The sequence below is a fragment of the Oncorhynchus clarkii genome, chromosome 18, assembly GCF_045791955.1.
Source record: "Oncorhynchus clarkii lewisi isolate Uvic-CL-2024 chromosome 18, UVic_Ocla_1.0, whole genome shotgun sequence".
Taxonomy (NCBI): Eukaryota; Metazoa; Chordata; class Actinopteri; order Salmoniformes; family Salmonidae; genus Oncorhynchus; species Oncorhynchus clarkii.
In genome coordinates, this window is record NC_092164.1 from 5,635,733 (window position 1) to 5,651,837 (window position 16,105).

Here is a 16,105-nt window from a genome sequence, read left to right on the forward strand (position 1 = left end):
TGGCACTGAGACTGAACTCCATACAAAGCAAGGATAAGAGCCATTACAAATGAACAACTAACCACTTTAATGCAGTCTTAAAAACCAATGCACAACAAAAGAAACAAAAAACATAAAGCAACGCCATTACGAAAGGGAGACTTATCACCCTCCGACAACAAATATCCAATCGCACAAAAACAACTGTGTTATTCGGGAAAATGCATGTCTTTCCTGTAGCATTGTCATTTCTAGTTCAAGGTACAGTACATTGTACAAGGCCTCTATCAATCCCTCCATAGGCTAGTATCTCCAATAGTCTCTATGGTAGAAGCAGTACAGTACTTGTGGATCAGATCAGTCTTCCATAATGACAGCACTGCTGACTGACAAGAGTTTCAGCGTTTTGTTAGATTTTTCCTTGTGATTAAAAAAGCTATAGCAGGGGGGCGGGTTTTAGCGTTAGGGGGCGGGGTTTAGAGTTAGGGGGCAAGGACTCAGAGCAGGCTTAGTAGTCAGAGCTGATTCAATTTCTGATCACAGGTCAGTTTCATCATGCAGCGTTTGTTTTTACCCATAAGCCCCGCACGCTCTCAGGAGATACACATCTCGGGGGGCTGTGGTGTACTGGGCTTGGCTACCGGTGAAGTTACCGGTACTAGCCCCGGTGGCCCCTTGTCGGCCTTCTCTGGGCCTGCTGGGGGCCCCAACGGGGGCTGGTTGCTTCTGGCGGCGGCTACAGTCTTCTTGAAGAGACGCATGCTGAGTTGGAAGAGCTCACTGTCCACCACAGGAACACTGGGGTACATCTGCTTGGCCAGGCCCTGGAGAGAGAAAGAGTTAGCTTACTATACAGCGATAGGCAGTGTGTGTCAAAATATTGCTCCATCTATTATAATATACTATCTACATATTCCCAGTCCATTCCTCCATATATACTACAGTAGAGGGCCATCTTAGTCAATTGGTATATGGTCTAGAATAGTCTATGGTTCTGGGTACAAGTACATTTACATGGAGCACTCACCTTTTCGTTCTTGAGGAGCTGCCGTCTGATGGCCATGTCCCTGCGGGCACAGAGGGCCTTACAGCAGGGGCCCAGGTTCCTCAGCAGACCTGCCCTCTCTATCTTCCTGTTCAGAGCTGCCTTGTTCAGAGCACCCAGGTCGTGCTCAAACAGCTTGTCAGCATCTGGAGGAATGGACGGAGAGCTGGGTTAGACTCACTGCATGTTTCCAGTGATGAATGGAAGCAACTTACAAAAGATGCTTCTATTGCCGCTGCTTAGTGCTTTATGATATGCTAGCACCACACTGACTGCTTGGGGGGCTTTATGATATGCTAGCACCACACTGACTGCTTAGTGCTTTATGATATGCTAGCACCACACTGACTGCTTAGTGCTTTATGATATGCTAGCACCACACTGACTGCTTGGGGGGGCTTTATGATATGCTAGCACCACACTGAGTGCTTAGTGTTTTATGATATGTTAGCACCACACTGACTGCTTGGGGGGGCTTTATGATATGCTAGCACCACACTGACTGCTTAGTGTTTTATGATATGCTAGCACCACACTGACTGCTTAGTGTTTTATGATATGTTAGCACCACACTGACTGCTTGGGGGGCTTTATGATATGCTAGCACCACACTGACTGCTTAGTGTTTTATGATATGCTAGCACCACACTGACTGCTTAGTGTTTTATGATATGTTAGCACCACACTGACTGCTTGGGGGGCTTTATGATATGCTAGCACCACACTGACTGCTTGGGGGGGCTTTATGATATGCTAGCACCACACTGACTGCTTGGGGGGCTTTATGATATGCTAGCACCACACTGACTGCTTAGTGTTTTATGATATGCTAGCACCACACTGACTGCTTAGTGTTTTATGATATGCTAGCACCACACTGACTGCTTGGGGGGGCTTTATGATATGCTAGCACCACACTGACTGCTTGGGGGGCTTTATGATATGCTAGCACCACACTGACTGCTTGGGGGGCTTTATGATATGCTAGCACCACACTGACTGCTTGGGGGGCTTTATGATATGCTAGCACTACACTGACTGCTTGGGGGGCTTTATGATATGCTAGCACCACACTGACTGCTTGGGGGGCTTTATGATATGCTAGCACCACACTGACTGCTTGGGGGGCTTTATGATATGCTAGCACCACACTGACTGCTTAGAGGGCTTTATGATATGCTAGCACCACACTGACTGCTTGGGGGGGCTTTATGATATGCTAGCACCACACTGACTGCTTGGGGGGCTTTATGATATGCTAGCACCACACTGACTGCTTGGGGGGCTTTATGATATGCTAGAACCACACTGACTGCTTGGAGGGCTTTATGATATGCTAGCACCACACTGACTGCTTGGGGGGCTTTATCATATGCTAGCACCACACTGACTGAGCCACGCTCTAAGTATGCATACTTCCATTAACAGTCTGTGTCTTGTAAAGTAGACAGAGCTGGTAGGGATAATGTCTGTCACATTATACATGGTTCTAAAATCCAGTAGGAGAAAGACGGAGTAGAGTATGTAATAGTACTAATATAATCCAGTAGGAGTACAGTATGTAATAGTACTAATATAATCCAGTAGGAGTACAGTATGTAATAGTACTAATATAATCCAGTAGGAGAAAGACGGAGTAGAGTATGTAATAGTACTAATATAATCCAGTAGGAGTACAGTATGTAATAGTACTAATATAATCCAGTAGGAGAAAGACGGAGTACAGTATGTAATAGTACTAATATAATCCAGTAGGAGTACAGTATGTAATAGTACTAATATAATCCAGTTGGAGTACAGTATGTAATAGTACTAATATAATCCAGTAGGAGAAAGATGGAGTACAGTATGTAATAGTACTAATATAATCCAGTAGGAGAAAGATGGAGTACAGTATGTAATAGTACTAATATAATCCAGTAGTACAGTATGTAATAGTACTAATATAATCCAGTAGGAGAAAGACGGAGTACAGTATGTAATAGTACTAATATAATCCAGTAGGAGTACAGTATGTAATAGTACTAATATAATCCAGTAGGAGAAAGATGGAGTACAGTATGTAATAGTACTAATATCTCCTCCAATCACCTTTAGGGTCGTCCAGCTCCTTTTTGCAGACCTCCCTGACTCTCTCCAGGAGCTCGGGCCCAGCCAGCCGCTTGGAGACGCCCGCCCTGAGGAGCACTGCCCCTGGGGTGAACCGGAGCAGAGCTGCCCCTGCCGCCCGGGGCTCCTGCTTCTGCTTGGGCATCAGGCTGGACCAGTCCACATCAATCACATCCAGGGGACCTGTAGGAACACAGCACATATGAAGGACTTAGACCACAATAACCAAACAATTTAGTTCACAATAATAAAAAAACACAACAGTTTGTCTTTTATCAGTGTCCAACTGCAGACTAGACAGGGTTGCCAGGTGTGTGATATTGGGCTAGTTTTGAGCTGGTTTGGAGGAGCCATTAGACCAGAATTTCTCATGACCTGGCAACCCCGCTGGCAAACAATAAGGACTGTGTAGTCCTGTTCTCAGCCAGAAGGACTGTGTAGCCCTGTTCTCAGCCAGAAGGACTGTGTAGCCCTGTTCTCAGCCAGAAGGACTGTGTAGTCCTGTTCTCAGCCAGAAGGACTGTGTAGCCCTGTTCTCAGCCAGAAGGACTGTGTAGCCCTGTTCTCAGCCAGAAGGACTGTGTAGTCCTGTTCTCAGCCAGAAAGACTGTGTAGCCCTGTTCTCAGCCAGAAGGACTGTGTAGTCCTGTTCTCAGCCAGAAAGACTGTGTAGTCCTGTTCTCAGCCAGAATGACTGTGTAGCCCTGTTCTCAGTCAGAAGGACTGTGTAGTCCTGTTCTCAGCCAGAAGGACTGTGTAGCCTTGTTCTCAGCCAGAAGGACTGTGTAGTCCTGTTCTCAGCAAGAAGGACTGTGTAGCCCTGTTCTCAGCCAGAAGGACTGTGTAGTCCTGTTCTCAGCCAGAAGGACTGTGTAGTCCTGTTCTCAGTCAGAAGGACTGTGTAGTCCTGTTCTCAGTCAGAAGGACTGTGTAGTCCTGTTCTCAGCCAGAAGGACTGTGTAGCCCTGTTCTCAGCCAGAAGGACTGTGTAGTCCTGTTCTCAGCCAGAAAGACTGTGTAGTCCTGTTCTCAGGACTGTGTAGCCCTGTTCTCAGCCAGAAGGACTGTGTAGTCCTGTTCTCAGTCAGAAGGACTGTGTAACCCTGTTCTCAGCCAGAAGGACTGTGTAACCCTGTTCTCAGCCAGAAGGACTGTGTAGCCCTGTTCTCAGCCAGAAGGACTGTGTAGCCCTGTTCTCAGCCAGAAGGACTGTGTAGCCCTGTTCTCAGCCAGAAGGACTGTGTAGCCCTGTTCTCAGCCAGAAGGACTGTGTAGCCCTGTTCTCAGCCAGAAGGACTGTGTAACCCTGTTCTCAGCCAGAAGGACTGTGTAGTCCTGTTCTCAGTCAGAAGGACTGTGTAGCCCTGTTCTCAGCCAGAAGGACTGTGTAGCCCTGTTCTCAGCCAGAAGGACTGTGTAGCCCTGTTCTCAGCCAGAAGGACTGTGTAGCCCTGTTCTCAGCCAGAAGGACTGTGTAGCCCTGTTCTCAGCCAGAAGGACTGTGTAGCCCTGTTCTCAGCCAGAAGGACTGTGTAGTCCTGTTCTCAGCCAGAAGGACTGTGTAGTCCTGTTCTCAGTCAGAAGGACTGTGTAGTCCTGTTCTCAGCCAGAAGGACTGTGTAGTCCTGTTCTCAGTCAGAAGGACTGTGTAGTCCTGTTCTCAGTCAGAAGGACTGTGTAGTCCTGTTCTCAGCCAGAAGGACTGTGTAGTCCTGTTCTCAGTCAGAAGGACTGTGTAGTCCTGTTCTCAGTATTGTACCTGGCGCCTTCTCTTCTTCCTGCCCATCCTCTCTCTTCTGGGCGCTGTCCGCCAAGATCTCATCCAACTCGTCATCACTGATTGGCTCATACTCCTCCCCGCCAGACACCACCGACACAGCGTCATCCGCCTTCGCGTCATCTTCGTCTGAGGACAAACAAATAAACTCAGTCAATAACCTGCTACCATATCAACACAAACATAGACAAACAGATCTGGGACAAGGCTGTTGTTGCCAGCTCCCATGGTCACTGTCACACCAACTGTTCTGGGATCAGGCTAGTAGTTTGTGATTGTAGATGATCCTTACCGTCAATGCTGTCCTGTTTCTCTGCTTCCTGTATCTGTCCTCCCACAGGGTGATGGCTGTTGCCTGCTTTGTCCTGGTCCATGCCGCCGTGTCCCAAGGCTTCGTGGGGGAGCAGGAGAGAGAACTCAGCCCTGTCCGGCCCCCTGATATCTGGTCTCATGTGATCTGGCCTTATGTCCGGTCTGATATCTGGCCCCCCTCTCATATCCCCTCGAATGTCTCCCCTAATATCAGGTCTCATATCACCTCGAATGTCTCCCCTAATATCAGGTCTCATGTCCCCTCGAATGTCTCCCCTAATATCAGGTCTCATGTCCCCTCGAATGTCTCCCCTCATATCCCCTCGAATGTCTCCCCTAATATCAGGTCTCATGTCTCCCCTCATATCAGGTCTCATGTCCCCTCGAATGTCTCCCCTCATATCGGGTCTCATATCCCCTCGAATATCTCCCCTAATATCGGGTCTCATGTCTCCCCTCATATCAGGTCTCATATCCCCTCGAATGTCTCCCCTAATATCAGGTCTCATGTCTCCCCTCATATCAGGTCTCATGTCCCCTCGAATGTCTCCCCTCATATCAGGTCTCATATCTCCTCGAATGTCTCCTCTCATGTCTCCTCTCATATCTCCTCTCATATCCCCTCGAATGTCTCCCCTCATATCAGGTCTCATATCTCCTCGCATGTCCCCTCTTAAATCGGGTCTGTCTCCCCTCATATCTGGTCTGTCTCCCCTCATATCTGGTCTGTCTCCCCTCATATCTGGTCTGTCTCCCCTCATGTCCATCCTGTTCTTGGGGTCCCCATGTGGCGGCAGGTCCATCAGCAGCATCCTCTCCCGCTCCCGGTCGTTGCCATGGTCACCACCGCGGCCAATGCCCCTGTTGCCACCACGCTCCCTTTCCCGCTCTCGTTCGTGCTGCTGCAGGAGACCCTCGGGCAGAAGCCGCTCTCTCTCACCCCGCATGTCACGGAGATCACGCTCTCTCATTTGCTCTCTGTTGCCTCCACGCATGAGGAGGGGTTCACGGCCCCTCCCACCCCACTCCCGTGGCCCCTCGGGCTCCCAGTCTCTCTGCTGCCCCTGCTGCTGGAGAGGAGGTAGTGGCCCCGGAGGCCCCTGTTGCTGTCGGAGGTCCTTGCGCTCACGCTCCCTCTCAAACTGTTCCCGCTCCCTCTCTCTCTCCCTCTCACGCTCTCTGCCGTCGTAGGACCCGGCCCGCGACTGCACCTGCCGCTCTGACTCAGGAGAGCTACGTCTGGAGCTGTGGCTGCGAGAGTCCTGCCGGTCTGGGAAGGAAAACCAACAGAAATGTAATATAAGAGATAATAATATCAATCAAATCAAACTAGTAAAGGAGCTCACTGTTTTCTCAACAAAACCTGTTAATAGTATGTGTCTGGCGTACCTGAGGAGGTGCTGCGACTGGGCTCTCCTCTCCTCAGCTGGTCGATGCGTGACTTCCGCTCCTCTCCCCTCACCACTGGAGGCTCTGTGAGCACTGGTCCCCTCTCTCTCTCACCACGCTCCCTCTCTCTTTCCCTGTCTCGCTCCCTTTCTCGCTCCCTTTCTCGTTCCCGGTCTCGGGAGTTGGCCCCCTGGAGCTGGTGTCCTCTCCTGGGTCGGCCTGGTCCTTGGCCCTGCTGAGGGTCCTCTCTGTGGGCTGACTCGTTGGAGGGAGAACGGAGACGTCTGGATGAGGCCCTGCTCTGGTTGCTTCCCATACTGCTGCTCCTCTTCTGCTCCGGAGGAGGCTTCCTCAGCAGGGGCTGGGACATGAGGGGCTGGGGAGGCAGGGTCTGGAGTAACATGGGAGGGTCCTGGGACAGCAGAGGGGCGATGGGCAGGGGAACAGGCCTCTCCAACCTCTCCTTGCCCCCCCTCGGACCTCCTCTCCTGGGAAGAGCTTCGGTCGGAGTCCTCTCAGTGGGGACTGTGGGGGGTGCCTTAACGGGCGCCGATCCACCACCGCGCTCCAGCACATCCTCGTCAGACCAGTCGCTGAAGTTGGCGTCCATTTTGACGGGCTGTGGCAAGGGCTCTGCAACTGAATGTGGCATTGCCCTCTGGGATAGCAGAGCCTCCTTTGGCGCGGGCGGGGGCGTCCGGGGACCCCTCTTGTTCCTCTTGCCCGGGGGAAGATGGGAGGAGCCTGGTTCCTCCTCCGACGCGTCCGACTCAGCGCCACGGGATCGTTTCCTCTTCTTGTCCAGCGCCTTCTTCTTAGGCGCTTTGCGGGGGGAGAGGAGAGGGGGCGGGGGGGTGTCCGAGAGGGCCATGGATGAGGGGGGCTCTGGGTTGGTGAACCTCTCTGGAGCTCCTGAAACACCTCCTGCCACAGCCTCCTCCTTCCTCCCCTTCTTCAGGCCTTTCTTCTGGGACTTAGTCTTCTTCTTGCCCTCCTCATGACCTGACGGGACTGGAGTATCTCTGTCCTCAGTGACCAGGGCCACGGGAGGCGGGGGAGGGGTGGGCTCCCGACCGTCCCTCTCTTTACCCCTCCTAGAGTCCGAGCCGGAGGCCGAGACAGGTGTACTGCTATCTGAGGGGTGCTCCCCCCGTCTCTCTCCTCCTCTGCCTGCTCCTCCTCTGTCTCCGCGGGCGTCGGCCTCCTCGTTCCGACGGCTCCTCCCCTCCCTCTTGTCCCCGCCTCCACGGCGCTCCTCGTCCTTCCAGCGGCTGGGCTTGGCGTCCTCCGCTACAGAGGTGCTGGGGGGGGAACGCAGGAGGGGGTCCTGGGGCGGGAGTACCACCTGACTCAACAGCCGGTGTTTCTCAACACCTGAACACACACCAAGAAGCCGAGGGATTCTGTTAGCACCAAGGTTTATCAACATCATGGAAATGTCAACAAAGGTCAAAGAAACAAAACACCTTGTTATCTTAAAGGGTGCCTTGGCTCGGTCTCAAAGATCTCTGATCGCCTTCTAATAACAACCAAACACCAGCTGTTACTTCTATGTCAGCACGTTGAGTTCCAGTCTGTCTGTATGAAATGTGCTCAAACATTAAAAGGTGTTATCACCATTACTGAGTGTGCCCTGGGCTCACGTGGAGGGATATTGAAGTGATCAGGCCAAGGCACCCTTTGGGGAGGTGTTAATCCATACGGGACTAGTTTCCTCCAGACAGAACCAGTGCTGTTTGTTTTTCCCATTAAAGAGTGTCCCTACTGTCAAGCACTGGAGGAGGAGGACACACTGGTACTGTGACGGGGAGGATGGTGATTGGGCCAGAGCCAGAGGTGGGGCGGACCTTGGGCTGACCTCCACCAATCAAACGCTCACTTTTCTCCTCAGGGCTGTTGTATTCCTCGCCGTCTCCTGGGGTGGCGTCCCTTGCTCGCTTGGGAGAGGGGCGAGTCGGGCTGGGTGTGGTCTCTACCCTGTGCCTCTTCCGGCTGCAGATGACACACACAGAGAAGAGGGGTTAGAGGTCAGCTGGGTTGTGTTAAGTTGGAAAGAAACAGACGGAAACTAACCACAACTAAGGTAAAACAATGGAGTGATTCTAGTTAAGTGTCATGGGTTAGTGGTTACCAGCGTTGGGTCTGGAATTGAAATGGAATTGGCCCCAACCCTGGTGGTTACTACTGATACTTGCCTGGTCTTGCGGTCTTCATGCGAGTCTCGGACAGAGCGGTCGTCCCTTGGTTCATCCCTAGTCCGTTCCCGTCGCTCATCCCTTCCTTTCTCACGCTCCTCCCATTCCCGCTGCCTCTCCCTCTCTCTTTGCTCTCGCTCCCTCTCCCGCTCTCGTTCCCTCTCCCGCTCTCTCTCCTTCCTCTCCCTATCTCGCTCCTCCCTCTCCCGCTCCCTCTCTTCCCTCTCCCGTTCCCTCTCTCGCTCCTTTTCCCTCTCTTTCTCCTTTTCCCTCTCCCTTTCCTTTTCCCTCTCTCGCTCCCGTTCTCGCTCCCTCTCCCGAACCCTCTCCCGCTCTGCCTCCCTCTCCTTCTCCTTCTCTCTTTCTCTCTCCTTCTCTCTTTCCCGTTCCCTCTCTCGCTCCCTCTCTCGGGCCCTGTCCTCTCGCCTGTCCCCTCCTTTTTCCTCTCCTCTGCGTTCATCCCTCCCTCTGGTCTCCTCCCTGTCCGGCTCTTCTCCTCTGGCTGGGTGCCGACCAGGAGAGGAAGCTCTTTGCTCTGTTAGAAACAGAGGAAACAGACAGTCAGTCACAACATCCAACACCAAGGGTTCATTCTGAATGAATGTTTCAGAAAGCATTAGAGGAGAGGGCCTGAGGGACCTGGATCTTCTTCTCCCGTACGAGGAAGAGACAGGATGCTTTACGAAGGCTTTGTGTTACATATAACTGTGTTTCTTGTTGTCCTTGCCTCTTGTAGCATCAGCTGTGTCCTTTGTCAGTTGCCCTGTCTAGCTGTGTCCTTTCTGTCTATGTCTCGTTTCTGTTTTAAATCACTCACTACAGAACATTGAGATTGTTTTTCAATGATAAGCGTATTACAAATGGTATTTTATTTAACGTGTATTATAGATGAAATGTATTTTTTCTCCTCACCTCTCTCCCTGTTCTCTCTGCGGTCACCACGGTCGGTGTGACCACCTCTTCGGTCGTAGGATGAGTCTCTCCCAGTCGCCTGCTCCCCTCCTCTCCTGTCTCCGTCATAACGGTCACGCTCCGCTCCTCCTCTGTCGACACCTCCTCTTTCAGCGCCTCCTCCTCTCTCTGCGCCTCCTCTCTCCGCCCCACGGTCGGTGCTCCTCTCCGCACTCTTCTCACGGAAGCCTCCGCCGCTACGTGACTCCCAGCCGTCATGACCACCGCTCTCCTGCTGGGAGCCTCGGGCGTTCCGGGTGGAGCCTGAGGAAACTGAGGCAGGAAGGACAGAGTTAAGAGTATGCTGAAACAGACACAGAGGGGATTGGATTATCTGGCCTGGGATGCCCCGGTGGGAGGAGTTCGCACCAGGTGAACAGTGACTGTATTCGTTTTGGAAGCGGGCGGCCTCCCAGGCACGAGCCAGGTGCCCCCCTCTGGGCTGACGGCGAAACAGGTACAAAACAAAAGTGACGTAGGTTATGAACGTGGAGTAATGAGTAGGAACCAGAGGCTTTTCTCACGTGCAAAAGTGACGTAGGTTATGAACGTGGAGTAATGAGTAGGAATCAGAGGCTTTTCTCACGTGAAAAAGTGATTGCTTTTGATATAAACGCTTTATCTGCCTTCCCAATGAAAAGTCATTTGATCAAAAAGAGATGTTTCTGGGTGATGCTCCATGCTGCTTTGTTGACAACATGGCCGAGCAGCACAGATTACTGTTCCATTTGAGAAGGGAGCTCCTCCCTCAGCCATAGACTGGTGCACCGCAGTTCATCTTGATCAAATTCCCTCACTTCCACAAACACAACAGCAACAAACACATTAACAACTGTTACTCCAACTGGCCATTAGTAGATTTTGCTGGTCATAAGATGTGTGATGTCATGTGTGACCTCACCTTTGTCAGATGCGTCAGCCTCGCGGCCCCTACCCCTGCCAGGTCTCTCAGCTCTACTCTCTGTCCTCGTCTCCCCCTTCCCTTCAGTCCTCCCTCCTTCCTCTCGCCCGTGGCCCCTCCCATAGCCCCTCCCCTCCTCCGGGACAGCCTCCTCCTTCCTGTCCGTCTTCTCCCTCTCTCCTCTCTCCCGCTCCCTCTCTTTCTCCTTTTCTCGCTCCCTCTCCCGTTCTCGGTCCCTGTACTCCAGAGGGTCTCGTCCGGAGCGTGTTGACGTGGTCTCTGTGGTTCTGGGTTCCCGGGTCGAGTCCTTGGTGTCCCGGTCTCTATCCCTGGTGGGGTCCCTGGAGGTACTGGTGGAGTCTCCTCGTCGGTCGCTGCGCCCGTCACCCCGGCGCTCTCGCCCCTCTTTTGTCTCCCGGTCCTCACGGGCGGCATCACGAGAAGAGCTCGTCTCTGCCGCCTCGTAGTCCCGGTCGTCACGGCTACCGTCTTTCTCTCGCTTCCCGCGGCTCTCTGCATGGACGAGACAAAAACACAGGTCTGTGTCATTACAGCGTCCAGTCAAACGACACAATGTAGACACTGTTTTCATGTAAACAAACAGCAACATATAGAAAACCAGTAGTTTATTTAAAGGTGGTGACCACATATAGAAAACCAGTAGTTTATTTAAAGGGAGGTGACCACATATAGAAAACCAGTAGTTTATTTAAAGGTGGTGACCACATATAGAAAACCAGTAGTTTATTTAAAGGTGGTGACCACATATAGAAAACCAGTAGTTTATTTAAAGGGAGGTGACCACATATAGAAAACCAGTAGTTTATTTAAAGGTGGTGACCACATATAGAAAACCAGTAGTTTATTTAAAGGTGGTGACCACATATAGAAAACCAGTAGTTTATTTAAAGGTGGTGACCACATATAGAAAACCAGTAGTTTATTTAAAGGGACCACATATAGAAAACCAGTAGTTTATTTAAAGGGAGGTGACCACATATAGAAAACCAGTAGTTTATTTAAAGGGAGGTGACCACATATAGAAAACCAGTAGTTTATTTAAAGGTGGTGACCACATATAGAAAACCAGTAGTTTATTTAAAGGTGGTGACCACATATAGAAAACCAGTAGTTTATTTAAAGGGAGGTGACCACATATAGAGAACCAGTAGTTTATTTAAAGGTGGTGACCACATATATAAAACCAGTAGTTTATTTAAAGGTGGTGACCACATATAGAAAACCAGTAGTTTATTTAAAGGGAGGTGACCACATATAGAAAACCAGTAGTTTATTTAAAGGGAGGTGACCACATATAGAAAACCAGTAGTTTATTTAAAGGGAGGTGACCACATATAGAAAACCAGTAGTTTATTTAAAGGTGGTGACCACATATAGAAAACCAGTAGTTTATTTAAAGGGAGGTGACCACATATAGAAAATGGTCTGTGTTTTATGTTAATGAGTTGCTGTACCGTCTCGACGCTCGTGTCGGTGCTCCTGGGCAGGTGGGCTCCTCCCCCTCTCGCTGCGTCCTCTCTCACGCCCCCGAGAGTGGTTTCGTCCTCCGGGGCTAGTCCTCCTCTGAGGAGAGGAGGTGTCCCGGGAGGCTGCAGGGGAGCGGGAGGAACACCTCTGGCCAGGAGGTGAGGAGGCGGCTGGGGGCTCGCGGTTGTAGGTGGGGGATGCCGAGCGGCGCCGGCGAGGGGAAGAAGAGTGTCTCTGGGCTGAGGAGCCAGAGTGGGAGGAGGGGGAGTGGTGGCGGGGCGGGGTGGGGGTGCGCTTGTGGCGGGGAGGGGGAGACCTGGAAGACCAGGAGAGGACGAGGGGTTATGGTTATTCAGGGAAAGTGACCGTCTTGCTAGTCTGTCTACCATCTACACCAACTCATGAGAATCCTGCTAATAACATGACTGAAAATGCTAGTGTTAGGATAGATGGCATGTTTAGACCATCGTCTCAGGTTCAGGTACTGCTGCATATTTCTCCATTTCTGCAAGCCGATGTTTATACTGTCATCTTACTGCTTCCGGCATGACAATGATGTTGTTATCTTCTTAGTGTCTAACAGGCTACTGACCTGTGAGGTGGGGAGGCAGGCGCAAGGGTCTTCTGGGAGGCTACTTTTGGGGAGGTGGACTTGTTCTTCCTGGCTGACGGGGACGCCTCTCGGTCTCTGGAAGGAGAGGACACGCTGCCGGAACGTTCCTCAGACATCACTGACCGCTTGGCCTTGTGGGAGCTGTCTGACCGGTCTCTGCAAGCGCCAAGAGAAACTAAAAGTGAGTCCCTTTCATAGTATATTCAACAACAGTGCTAACAGACTTGTTTAAACGCCAGTTGTTTTCAGTGGGTCTTGTTATATGCCTATTCAACGAGGCTGCTAGATCCCTCTACAGCTTGGAGTGGAGCTGGACAAAGCATGGCAGTGAACCTCTTTACCTGCGTTTCTCCTTCTTCTCCTTGTGTTTCTCCACATCTCTCCCTCTCTCCTTTCCCTCCTTGGGCGGCTTCTCCTCACACTTCTCCTTGTTCTTGTGCTTCCCCTTGTGCTTCTTCCCCCCGGCTGCCATGACAGGGTTCACCAGCGGAAGCACCGGGGGAGGGGGGCTGGGGGTGCGGGGACCTTTCTTCTTCCCGTGGCCCCCCTTGGAAGATCTGGCCGTGGCGGATGCAGAGGACGACACAGAGGTCTTCTTCTCCTTCTTCCTAGAACCGGAAGCTTTAGGTCCTTTAGTGTGTTTGGGGGATCCACTGGACTTCCTGGAGGAGGGGGAACCTCTAGAGCTGGAACGCTCCGGGGATGTCTGGAATTACAACGTGGAATAAAGGCAGAATTGGTTAGCATGGACACTGAAAGGAGAGAAGTCTAAACCAGATATGAGTGTTGATATGGATGGCTCCTGAATGACAATAAGGTTAGGTAGGTATCTCTTCTTACCTTGGATATGATAGTGGTCCTAGTTTTGGTGGTCGGCTCCTAGTGAGAGATTGTAAGAGTATAAGGTTATAAAACAGATCAAACTCAGTCTTAAATCACGCAGGGCTCTATGAACTATAGTAGATATAGCTACAGTCGATACATGCATACCGGTACCTCTTTCTTGATAACAATCTCCTCTCTTTTCTCCATATTCTCCTGCTCCAACTTCATGAGCTCCCGCTGGATCTTCTGTCTCTTCATCTCTAGGGATAATTCGTAGTCGTAGTCACCGTTATCCGAGTCTAAAAGACAAATACAACAGCACATTACTTAAGGTTAGAATATGCAAATATACAAACACCTTTTCCCAATAGAGTGAAAAACGGTTCGACATTCATTAGTTCTCCTTTCATATGTTAATAAGGGCACGTGCTTTCTTATTCTCCTATTGAACACGGCGCTACTTTCAAACCTCACCTTCGCGGTTGGCTTCCCACTCTGTGGTCTCTTCTTCGCTGGCAGGGCTTCTCTCTTTAGTGATTTTTATATCTTCCTTCTCCCTGTGGCGGCCTCGGGACGAGTCTCGCTGCTGCAGAACACAGACAGGTTTACATGGAAGACTCCCATACATGTTGGTCTAATATCTAACTAGTAAAATGGTGGTTCACTATGTCCTAAAGAACAACAAGAAAACCGGACATGAAAGCGAGGTGTGTGTGGAGAGTAACTCACTCTGGCTGTGGGGGACGTAGGCTCCTCTGGGTCTCTCTTTGTAGCATCTGATTCAACATCCTGCCTCTTATTCTTCATCCTCTCTCGCAGATCGCCAGTTGGTCTCTCCGCTGACCTGTTTACACACAAACATATGGCAATCTCCGGCATTGGTTCAGCACAAGACAACTGGCTAAACAAATACAATAAGAAACAGCCATGGGAGAATGTTTGGACCGTCTGACTGTGTTGCCCACTTGCATAAAATATATATTTTTCAGTTGCCTGCATACACGGGTCACAGGCAATTCTCCAAGGCCATCTAACCTGCTAAAAGATCCACTAAATCCTTTGCCTCGTGGCTGAGTTCCATGTGTGTAGCGACAAGTATTGCCGTAACTGCAATTCCCAGTCTTCAACCAATTTCTACAATTAGTCTGAAAGGAAGAAAGCAAGAAAGTGTCATTTCATAAAGCAGAAAAAGGGTTTTGCTCTGATGAATCCAAAATTCAAAGATGTCTTTCTCTACCTTCTCTGGACATGCATGTGTTGTATCTGTCAGTGGGTTAGATGCAGGTGTAGAGGTACACACCTCGACAGCATTACTACCAGTGCTGGGGCCAAGTCTTTCAAACACGCTGGGCCGGCGAGACGGGGTGGTGGTGGTCTGGCTACTGCTGCTGTCAGATATGGTTTTAGAATTCTCCACTGTTACCCTCCGCCTTATCTTGGACATTCTGCAGGGCTGCAATGGTAGAATAATATATTATAAACCTGCATTGGTACATACAGAAATCTGAATATGCACTTTACTGTAAACAACAAAACATTTCAACGTTGGTTTGTCAAACAACAAAAATCAGTAGGCTGGTTGACATTTCCATTTGAAACTAATGTAGCAAATTGATGCAAAGAAACATTGGGTATTTTGTGAATCTTTTTACACACTGGACACACACTGATCTGGGGTGTAATTATTCTTCCAAACAGTTGCAAAACGTTCCATTTTGCAACTAAAAATAGTTTTTAAATGTACAAATTCAGTTAGCTCCCTCCCCGTTTCGTTTGCTTCCGTTTAAGAAGTTTTGCAACAGAATCGGCTTTAATGAATACACCCCAACATCAACGTTAACGCTACCAATCAAGCCCCGATGATGAGTTAACATTAGCATATTGATACTGACTAGTTACTAACACGTTAGTTAACAACAAAAAAAAAGAAGACACCCATATTTTTTTGCCAGAGATCGTATCTGAAAATGCAGTTTGGTAGCTAGCTAGTTAACTAGCGAATGAAACGGGAACTATGGATATTTATGATAACGTATTAGCATAAGCTAGCTATGCTCTCTGGGCCCGAGGCCTGTATAAACCATCCCCATATTCTAAGATCCTGGAAAGCTATTGCACATTGCATTAAAAGAGTTGCCTCACCCAAAATATTAATTCGGTGTCGCATCTATTTTCGTAGGCAATGGGATTCGCTACCTCTTGAAATCACAAGTTGTATTCTTGCATTTCAATGGCAGGGGCTCCCCTATCCGCCTTCATGTTGGCAAAGGGTGCGTGTGTAATGATTGGGTGTGTTTTCGACCGTAGAGATCTAAAAGTGGAGCCGCAATATAATCTGCACGCGCGGGGAACTATGGGATACTGGGTGTCTTCTTTTTTCTTTACACGACTTTGAGCCTGCAAGTTTGGACAGAATGGACCTATTATCATATCCATGATTCTCCACAATTTGTGAGAGATTTTTTTATTTGCTGTATTGAAAGTTAAAATAGTGCTAATTTGCTGAGCAATTGGTTTACTA

At 50.0% G+C, this 16,105-nt stretch overlaps 1 protein-coding gene across 4 annotated transcripts; it reads right to left on the reverse strand.

Moving 5' to 3' along the window:
- Positions 1-52: 52 nt before the first annotated feature.
- Positions 53-15,867, reverse strand: LOC139372918 (zinc finger CCCH domain-containing protein 13-like). Of its 4 annotated transcripts, none has more exons than XM_071112781.1 (20): positions 15,727-15,867; positions 14,885-15,037; positions 14,620-14,729; positions 14,314-14,428; positions 14,059-14,170; positions 13,756-13,883; positions 13,600-13,638; positions 13,101-13,465; positions 12,739-12,915; positions 12,134-12,462; positions 10,659-11,171; positions 9,719-10,030; positions 8,807-9,341; positions 8,491-8,603; positions 6,612-7,985; positions 5,203-6,492; positions 4,893-5,039; positions 3,116-3,316; positions 1,007-1,170; positions 53-803 (listed from the first exon to the last, which is right to left on the reverse strand). In XM_071112781.1, exons 2-20 carry the CDS (start codon positions 15,026-15,028, stop codon positions 573-575), a joined length of 6,399 nt encoding a protein of 2,132 aa, XP_070968882.1. In that variant the 5' UTR covers positions 15,029-15,037; positions 15,727-15,867; the 3' UTR covers positions 53-572. The 4 variants fall into 4 exon arrangements, with proteins under 4 accessions (XP_070968882.1, XP_070968880.1, XP_070968881.1 ...); XM_071112779.1 differs by having other exon boundaries at positions 8,377-8,603; XM_071112780.1 differs by having other exon boundaries at positions 14,822-15,037; positions 15,727-15,859.
- Positions 15,868-16,105: the final 238 nt, after the last annotated feature.